At 31.9% G+C, this 10,194-nt stretch overlaps 1 protein-coding gene across 1 annotated transcript; it reads left to right on the forward strand.

The window, feature by feature from the left end:
- The first annotated feature begins 8,656 nt into the window (after positions 1 to 8,656).
- Positions 8,657 to 9,409, forward strand: LOC101502826 (uncharacterized). Its single transcript, XM_004492018.3, has one exon. It carries the CDS (start codon positions 8,657 to 8,659, stop codon positions 9,407 to 9,409), a length of 753 nt encoding a protein of 250 aa, XP_004492075.3.
- Positions 9,410 to 10,194: the final 785 nt, after the last annotated feature.

Consider the following 10,194-nt stretch of genomic DNA (forward strand, 5'->3'; position numbering starts at 1 on the left):
TCTTTCTAACGGCATAATGGGTCCTTGATGTTCAACTTCTTCATCGACTATCGAATTGAAAATCTCGATTCAATTGCACCCTTCTCTTTTGTTTGAATGCTCTATGGCTTTTAGAATATTGAATGTAAGTGTTTTCGCATTTACCTTAAAGGTTAAGGTGCCATCCGCCACATCAATCATAGCTCTTCTTGTTGCTAGGAATGGTCTCCGCAAGATCAATGGGATATTATTTTCTTCCTCCATGTCTAGTACCACAAAATCCACTGGAAAAATAAACTTATCTACTTTGACCAACACATCTTCCACCACCCCATATGGGTGTTTCATTGAACGATCTACAAACTGTAACATCAATTGTGTGTCTTTGACTCTTCCAATGCCTAAATTTTTGTATATGGAAAGGGGCATAAAATTTATACTAGCCCCAAGATCACACATGACTTTCTCAAAAGTTCTATCCTCAATAGCACAAGGAATATAGAAGCTTCTAGGATCCTTGATCTTAGGTGGCAACTTCCTCTGTAAAATAGCACTGCACTCTTCAGTAAGCATCACTATTTTACTACCAATGTTTCTTTTCTTTAACATAGTCTCCTTCATGAACTTGGCGTAAACCGACATCTGTTCTAGTGGTTCTGCAAAAGGAATGTTAATTTGTAATATTTTAAAAACATCAAGAAACTTACCAAATTGTTTTTCAGTTTCTTTCTTTCTTAATATTTGAGGGAACGAAAGTCGAATTTCTGGTTTTGGCAGTGTCTCCTTTTTCTGTACCACATGTTCTTCATGAACTTGGTGTAAACCGACATCTGTTGTAGTGGTTCTATAAAAGGAATGCTAATTTGTAATATTTTAAAAACATCAAGAAACTTACCAAATTATTTTTCAGTTTCTTTCTTTCTTAATCTTTGAGGGAACGAAAGTTGAATTTATGGTTTTGGCAGTGTCTCCTTTTTCTGTACCACAGGTTCTTCCTCCTTTTCAAGAGCGATATGCTCCTCAACTGATGTCTGGGTGACCATTTCCTCCGAGTGGGTTGAAGTTGAAGTACTCCCATTCTTTTTGGCTTTAGGTGGTACTGGTTCACTTACCTTGCCACTCCTTGTTGTCACAACATTGACATTATTTGTTGAGCATGTTGACCCAGTTGGGTCTCCAGATTTTTTATTGAGGTTGAGTGATTTTTCTGGATGACTCTTGACTCTTCAATGAAAGAACTTGTGGTTGTTGCTAACTTCTCAATAACAATCTCCCAAACAACTTTTTGTGGTGGAACTTGATTTGGTTGAGCTCTTTGTTAACCTTGAGATCCACGCTGTTGATCTTTCCATGAAAAATTTGGATGATTTCTCCAACTCAGATTGTACGTACTAGAATAGTGATTATTATGATTTCCATAGTTACCCATAAATGTCACCTCTTCTAGTTCTTTTGTATCATCTTCATTCGGTGCTTCACAAGCTCCATTTTTATGTGCTCCCGCACAAAAGTCACAACCAGTGTGTTTCAATAATTTGACAGGGGCCACTTGGAGTTGTATATTTAGAGCTGCCACCCCCTTCTTTATCTCAACGGCGATAACATCCTCTATTTGTTTTGAGAGAAGGTTCCCTTGAGCCAACCTATCATCCAGAGCATTCAATTCCAGCATACCACTTTTTGATCCACCACCTCTATCATACACCATTATTTGTTCATTTGATGTCATGATCTCAATAATTTTTCGTGCTTCTGATGCAGTTTTGTAATTCAAAGAACCACCTGCTGTAGCATCCAACATAATTCTAGTGCTAGGCTTCAAATCATTACACAATATTTGCATTTGAGCAGTGTCATCATAAGTATGATTGGGGCATCCTGCTAGTAAACTCTTGAACCTCTTGAACCTCTTGAACCTCTTTTAAGTGTCACAAAGAGATTCTCCTTCTTTTTGTTTGTAACTGGAAATCTCTTGCCTTTTTCAATTGAACACAACTGAGGGAAAATATTATTCTAAGAACTTATCTTCAAGGTCATCCTATGTGGTGATGCTACCGACAGGAAATGAATGAAGCCACTCCTCAGCACCATCTTTCAATGAAAATGGAAATAGTCTCAACAGCTTTCCTTCTTCAGAATAACCATCCATCTTCACTGTTTCACATAGTTCAAAGTAGTTTGTGAGATGTCTATTGTCGTCTTCGTTATGTTTACCAGCAAAATGAATCTCTTTCAACTCTCGGTATAGAGGATGACTTATTTCAAACTTGTTGACTGTAATCGGTTGGTTATGGATGACCAACCAAACACAAATTCTATTTCGATTCTCATACTCGTTGAGGGTACATTCAGGTGGTGGTTGGTCAACCATTTTTGAAAATATGAAAAAATCCCCCAAATCCTCTTCTTCCACTACTAATTGTTTTTCCCTTTGTCTTCTTTCTCGAACCGCCTTTCGAAATGCTTTCGCAATTTTTTCGATTTCTGGATCAAAGAAAAGTTCAGCTGAACACTGGCCTCGCATACAAGGTTAGACATATTGTGAATAATGAATATTTTTAAAATAAAGAAAATTAATTAATTAAGTAAAATTTAAACAATTTTAAAACATATATTTTTTTATTTCCAAATTAAAAATAAAATAAAAGCAAAAATTTTATTGCACAATAAAAAATTTCAATTAAGTAAATAAGTTAAATTCAATAGTTATATGGCAATCCCCGAACATGGCGCCAAAAACTTGATAGCGTTTCAGCAAGTGTACTGAATCGTTGCAAGTAATAATTAAAACGGTAGTACCGAGTATCGATTTCAAGGATTGCGTTTTACTATTGAGTTATATTTAATTACAAAAATTGAATAAAAAAATTTCGATTTGATTGAAATAATATTTAAAACTAACAACGGTAATAAAATTGATCATTTATAGTAAGAAAAATGTCAGGGATAAGTTTAACTTCAAATCCAACTTGGTGTCTAATTTGTTCCTAGTTAGTGAATTCTTTTATTGAATTATTACCAAATTCTCTTTATTATTCTTGCCCTAATGTCTTAGTGACATAACCTTTAATTTCAAAGTAACCCCTAATTCCTTAATGGATTTAAGATTAAAATTAAGCCTTACCATACATGAATTCTCTTGTTAAACTATTGCCTTTGCAACTAATTTAATTGGTTTGATGACCTGCATCTATCCCTAGACTACAAATTCATAAATTTCTCATCTCAAGCATTCGTAAAGTCCACTTTCGTTTCAAAATGCGAATCGTAGAACAATTTAATGTTGATCAAGCAATAAAAAACATTAAACACATAGATGAAAAAAATAATTCAATAAACTCAATCATATATCTAGGAATCAAATCAGAAAAATAATGGTTTCATCTTGTTACACTCATCCATAACAAATAGGGTTTAGTTACTCATGATAGAGATAGAGATTAGAGAAGAATTACAAGAAAGATTCATGAATCATTCTTGATAAAACTGCTCCAATGATGTTCGAAATGGCCGTCTTTGAGTTTCTCTATTACGGCGCTAGTCTCCCAACTTTCCAATAGTAAAAAAGATACTTAGAAAGTGAAAAAAATGCATTTTAATGAATGTTGTCGCATGCCACGCGCCTCAGGCACATCTTTTGCGCTTCAAGCGCGACTCGACATATTCAAAAGGGTGGAAATGCGCCTCAGGCGCAACAGTTGCGCTTCAGGCGCACATCTTATTATGTTTGACGTTCTTTGCATTTTTGTACTCTTTTGAGTCTGAATTGGGACGATGTCTTCATGGAAGTTGTAGCTATGGATCTTAGCTTTCATTTTCACTTGGTTTGATTGGACATCTACAACCCCAGATATGGCTGAAATACTCCACATATGTCATGTTGATTTCTCACCAAAATTGAGCACTGCACTAAAATAAAGTAACAACGCAAAACTATGAAAATTCTCTACTTAGTCAAGGAAACAAGAACATAAACATTTCATTAAATCAAAGAACTAAAATCAACAAAATATATCAAATAAATTCTTAAATTAACTAATGAATAAAAGATAAATAAGACTAATAATAATGAAAAATAGGCATATGATGAAGAGTCATCACACTTTAATGGTGAACTAGTATAATGTTCCTTGTGTGCTCTTCCTCCTATTCCCTTTGCTTTTATTTTCTAATTTTCCCTAAACACTAAGTTATAATTAAAATTCAAATCATGTTTTAGCAAATAAATATCATAATTTAAACCCCCATTTCTTGTGTTATTGAAACTTCAGTTGGTATCAGAGCTTGATCTCCAGGAGTAAGGACTTGACAGTGTTAAGAAAAGATCTAATAAATTGATTCTATCATGATAAATCTTGGTGAAAAATTTATTGGAGGAAATACGAATAGACCTCCACTTTTTGATCGAGAACACTTTGAACATTGGAAAGACAAATTAAAAAGTTTCTTTATATCCCAAGATCCAGAATTATGGGATTTAGTTGAAGAAGGATACAATGGCCCATCAAATGATGATGGCACTGAAGTGTCTTGGAAAAACATGAGTACTGAACATAAAAGGCTTTACAAAATGCATCATAAGGCAATGACCTTTATGATGAATGCAATTACATTCAAAGAGTTTGACAAACTCACTAACAAACAAACAACCAAGAGCATTTTTTATGTTCTAGTTGTAACATATGAAGCGAATAAACAAGTACAAGAAGCAAAAGCAAATCTTCTTATATGAAAATATGAATTATTTCAAATGGAAGAAGAGAAAAACATTGAAAAAATGTTATCAATATTTCAAACATTGATTTCAGGTTTGAAGGTATTGGAGAAAATCTATACTACAAGATACCATGTTAAGGCAATTCTTAGAAGTCTCCCAAGTTAATGGAGACAAAAAATCACAGCCATACAAGAGGCAACAAATCTAAACCGTTTTCCTCTAGAAGAACTCATAAGTTCATTTCGATCACCTGAAATAGAATTGGCAGAGGATGAGCTAAAGAAAAAGCAAATATCAATGTCTTTTAGATCAAAAGAAAAGAAAGCCTTACAAGCAATTGATGAATCAGAGGATGAGAATAATGATGAGTTAGATGAACATAATGAGGACTCAAAGGCTGAAGAATTATCATTCATTTCCATAAGAATTCAACTTATGTGGCATAATAAGAAATCATTTCTTTGAAAGGACTTCAAGAAAGTTCAAAACAAAGAAAAAGTAATTGATAAAAGGAAAGTGATATGTTTTAAATGTCAAGAATCTGAACAATGTAAGTGTGAATGTCCTAAACTCAGAAATTAGAAGAAGGAAACAAAAAATAAAAACAAGGGCCTTATCACTTGAGATGACTTGGAAGAAACCTCTGATGATAAGGAATATGCGAACATGGCACCAATGGCCAACATGTAATCAGACTCTAACTGTGATGATGAAATAAATGTATTTTTCAATCTATCTCAAAATGATCTTACTATTGCCTTAAATGGTTTTTAAACAAAAAACTAATTTATGTCTTTAAAACTAAAACTCTTAAGAAAAAGTCACCTTGATTTAGCTAAAAAACATAACCTTCTTGAGAAATAATTTGAAGAAATAAAAAAAAAAAAGTTCTAAGTGATAACAAAAATGAACATTTAGAGGATAAAACTTGTAATCCTATCAAGTTTAAATTTTCATTTAAAAACTTTCTGAAAAATGGCATTAATAGAAGTAAGATGGCATCAATAATTTATTATGTCAGTAGAAATGGTAAAAGGGGAGTAGGCTTTGAAGAAACAACAAAGAATACCACTTCACCAGTGGTAGTGTGCATGATATGCTCTAAAAATGGACATTACAAAATTTCATGTCCCAAGTTAAAAACGTAGAAAACTAGGAAACCTTCAGAGACTAACAAACAAAGGCCAATTCAAATATGGGTACCTAAAATCAAATTATTTCCTCTTGCACAGAGGCGGAGCTTCATAGGGACAGGGGGGGGCCACGGCCACCCCAAAAAAAAAAAAAAAAAAAAAAAAAAAAAAAAAAAAAAAAAATTTATAAGTAAAATGACTAAACTGCCCTACTTAAAACTAAATAATTACAGAAATACCTAAACCTAATTTTATTTTCTCTTTCTTCCCCTCTCCCATTCAGCCACCTTCTCTCCCTCTTCTTCCCCTCTCTCTTGCATTCAGCCTCCCTCTCTCCCTCTTCCATAATCAGTTGACGACGGCCGCCTCTGCCAAACAAACCAATCGCCCCTCCTTTGTGCCAGTTTGAAACCGCGCGTCCTCTGTGCCAGTTTGAAACCGCGCGACCGCCTCCGACAAACGAAGCTGCGGGCCTGCCACCGCCTCTGCCTCCGTGGCCGTTCGTCGCTCTCACCTCTCTGTTCGTCACAACTCTCTAGATCGCGTTGCTACTTTGTTCAAAAGGTTCAAATTTTTATTTTGTTATTGCTGATTTTTGTTAGCTAGTGCTGATTTTTGTTAGATTTGATTAATGTATGCATGAAATTTAAAGCTTGTATTGTTAGTGTTGAGTTTGAAGCTTTGATTTGGAGTTTGCAATTTTAATTTGAAGTTTCAATTAGACAGTGCTGATTTTTCTTTAGAGTTTTTGTGTTGCACGTTTGATTTTATATCAATATAAAGTGTTTGAGTTTTTTATCGCACATAAAGTGTTTGATTTTATGCCTATATAAAGATATTTGAGTTTTGTTGCATTTTGTTTGAGTTTTTGTGTTGCACATAAGATGTTTGATTTTATATAAATATAAAGTGTTTGAGATTTTTGTCGCACATAAGGTGTTTGATTTTATGTCTATATAAAGTGTTTGAATATTTTTGTTGCATATAAGATGTTTGAGTTTTGTTGCATTTTTGTTTGAGTTTTTGTGTTGCACATAAGATGTTTGATTTTATATAAATATAAAGTGTTTGAGATTTTTGTCGCACATAAGGTGTTTGATTTTATGTCTATATAAAGTGTTTGAATATTTTTGTTGCATATAAGATGTTTGAGTTTTGTTGCATTTTTGTTTGAGTTTTTGTGTTGCACATAAGATGTTTGATTTTATATAAATATAAAGTGTTTGAGATTTTTGTCGCACATAAGGTGTTTGATTTTATGTCTATATAAAGTGTTTGAATATTTTTGTTGCATATAAGATGTTTGAGTTTTGTTGCATTTTTGTTTGAGTTTTTGTGTTGCACATAAGATGTTTGATTTTATATAAATATAAAGTGTTTGAGATTTTTGTCGCACATAAGGTGTTTGATTTTATGTCTATATAAAGTGTTTGAATATTTTTGTTGCATATAAGATGTTTGAGTTTTGTTGCATTTTTGTTTGAGTTTTTGTGTTGCACATAAGATGTTTGATTTTATATAAATATAAAGTGTTTGAGATTTTTGTCGCACATAAGGTGTTTGATTTTATGTCTATATAAAGTGTTTGAATATTTTTGTTGCATATAAGATGTTTGAGTTTTGTTGCATTTTTGTTTGAGTTTTTGTGTTGCACATAAGATGTTTGATTTTATATAAATATAAAGTGTTTGAGATTTTTGTCGCACATAAGGTGTTTGATTTTATGTCTATATAAAGTGTTTGAATATTTTTGTTGCATATAAGATGTTTGAGTTTTGTTGCATTTTTGTTTGAGTTTTTGTGTTGCACATAAGATGTTTGATTTTATATAAATATAAAGTGTTTGAGATTTTTGTCGCACATAAGGTGTTTGATTTTATGTCTATATAAAGTGTTTGAATATTTTTGTTGCATATAAGATGTTTGAGTTTTGTTGCATTTTTGTTTGAGTTTTTGTGTTGCACATAAGATGTTTGATTTTATATAAATATAAAGTGTTTGAGATTTTTGTCGCACATAAGGTGTTTGATTTTATGTCTATATAAAGTGTTTGAATATTTTTGTTGCATATAAGATGTTTGAGTTTTGTTGCATTTTTGTTTGAGTTTTTGTGTTGCACATAAGATGTTTGATTTTATATAAATATAAAGTGTTTGAGATTTTTGTCGCACATAAGGTGTTTGATTTTATGTCTATATAAAGTGTTTGAATATTTTTGTTGCATATAAGATGTTTGAGTTTTGTTGCATTTTTGTTTGAGTTTTTGTGTTGCACATAAGATGTTTGATTTTATATAAATATAAAGTGTTTGAGATTTTTGTCGCACATAAGGTGTTTGATTTTATGTCTATATAAAGTGTTTGAATATTTTTGTTGCATATAAGATGTTTGAGTTTTGTTGCATTTTTGTTTGAGTTTTTGTGTTGCACATAAGATGTTTGATTTTATATAAATATAAAGTGTTTGAGATTTTTGTCGCACATAAGGTGTTTGATTTTATGTCTATATAAAGTGTTTGAATATTTTTGTTGCATATAAGATGTTTGAGTTTTGTTGCATTTTTGTTTGAGTTTTTGTGTTGCACATAAGATGTTTGATTTTATATAAATATAAAGTGTTTGAGATTTTTGTCGCACATAAGGTGTTTGATTTTATGTCTATATAAAGTGTTTGAATATTTTTGTTGCATATAAGATGTTTGAGTTTTGTTGCATTTTTGTTTGAGTTTTTGTGTTGCACATAAGATGTTTGATTTTATATAAATATAAAGTGTTTGAGATTTTTGCTTCGTCAAGCCTTACAACAATCTCAGGATATAGTTAATGCCATGTGTTTGGTTGGAACAACAAAGTATCTTATTCAAGTATTGAGAGAAGATGGTTGGGATGCATTATTTACTGAAGTGAAGAACTTTTGTGAAAAACATGATATTGAAATTCCTGATCTCAACGATGTTCATTCAACAACAAAATTTGGACGATCTCGTCTTCAACAAGGTCAGGTTACAATAGAGCATTATTTTAGAGTTGAAATATTTTTTACTGCCATTGATCAACAATTACAAGAGTTGAATAACAGATTTAGTGAGCAAGCAATAGATTTGTTAACTCTAAGTTGTGCTTTGACTCCTAAGGATAATTATAAATCTTTTAACATTGAAAAAATTTGCACTCTAGTTGAAAAATATTACCCTGTGGATTTCAACATGCAAGAGAAGATTAATTTGAAATTTCAACTCCAACATTTCTTAATTGATGCTCGTCAAGATTTAAATTTGAAGAATTTATCAACTATCCAAGAATTGTGCTCATGTTTGATTGCAACTGAAAAGACGCAAAATTTCTACTTGATTGATAGACTACTTCGTCTTATCATGACTCTTCCGGTTTCTACTGCCACAACTGAAAGATCTTTTTCAGCAATGAAAATTATTAAATCAAGATTAAGAAACAAGATGGAAGATGACTTTTTAGCAGATACCATGACGATTTATATTGAAAGGGAAATTGTTGCAAGTATCACTTTTGAGTCTATTATTGATGATTTCAAGTTAATTAAAGAGCGTAGAGCATTACTTTAAAGTATTCTTAAATCATATAGTTAAATTATTTGATATTTCACTTTGTGTTTATTACAACTTAATTTTTTGCTATATAATATTATTTATATATTTAATTTTTATGTCGGCCACCCCAACCTTTTCGGTCAAGATCCGCCACTGCTCTTGCAGATGTCTTTAGTAGCAAAGTTGAATTTCCAACCATGGTTCTTGGATAATAGATGATCACGTCATATGACAGACGAAAAGTCTTTGTTCAAAAACCTGATCATGAAGGAAGGAGGAACAATGGGCATTGGAGGCAACCATAAAGGAAAAACCATAGGGCATGGTACAATTGGTAATGGTTCTTTACTCTCAATTAAAAATATTTTATTTGTTCAAGGTATTAAACTTAATTTGTTAAGTAATAGTCAATTAAGTGATAATGGTTATAATATTGTTTTTAATAAAAACTTATGTAAAGCAATTAGTCCAAAGGATGAATGTGTACTCTTTACTGGTTAGATGCATACTAACTTATATAAAATAAACCTTTCGAACTTAGAAAAACAAGATGTGAAGTGTCTCATGTCAGTTAATGAAGAACAATTAAATTGGCACAAAAGGTTTGGCACATAGTTGTAGATATTTGGTACTCTCATGACAATTCATATTTTTTGGAGAAAATTAAGCATGGAGCATGAATAATCTCTATCACAATATGACTTCTTAGAAGAGTGGGAGCAAATAAAAATATACATGAAGACACAAGATATTGTTGGTCAAAGGATATTCAAGACAAATGTGCGTGAACTTGTATTTCC

The sequence above is a fragment of the Cicer arietinum genome, chromosome 3 (genome assembly GCF_000331145.2).
Source record: "Cicer arietinum cultivar CDC Frontier isolate Library 1 chromosome 3, Cicar.CDCFrontier_v2.0, whole genome shotgun sequence".
NCBI classification, from domain to species: Eukaryota; Viridiplantae; Streptophyta; class Magnoliopsida; order Fabales; family Fabaceae; genus Cicer; species Cicer arietinum.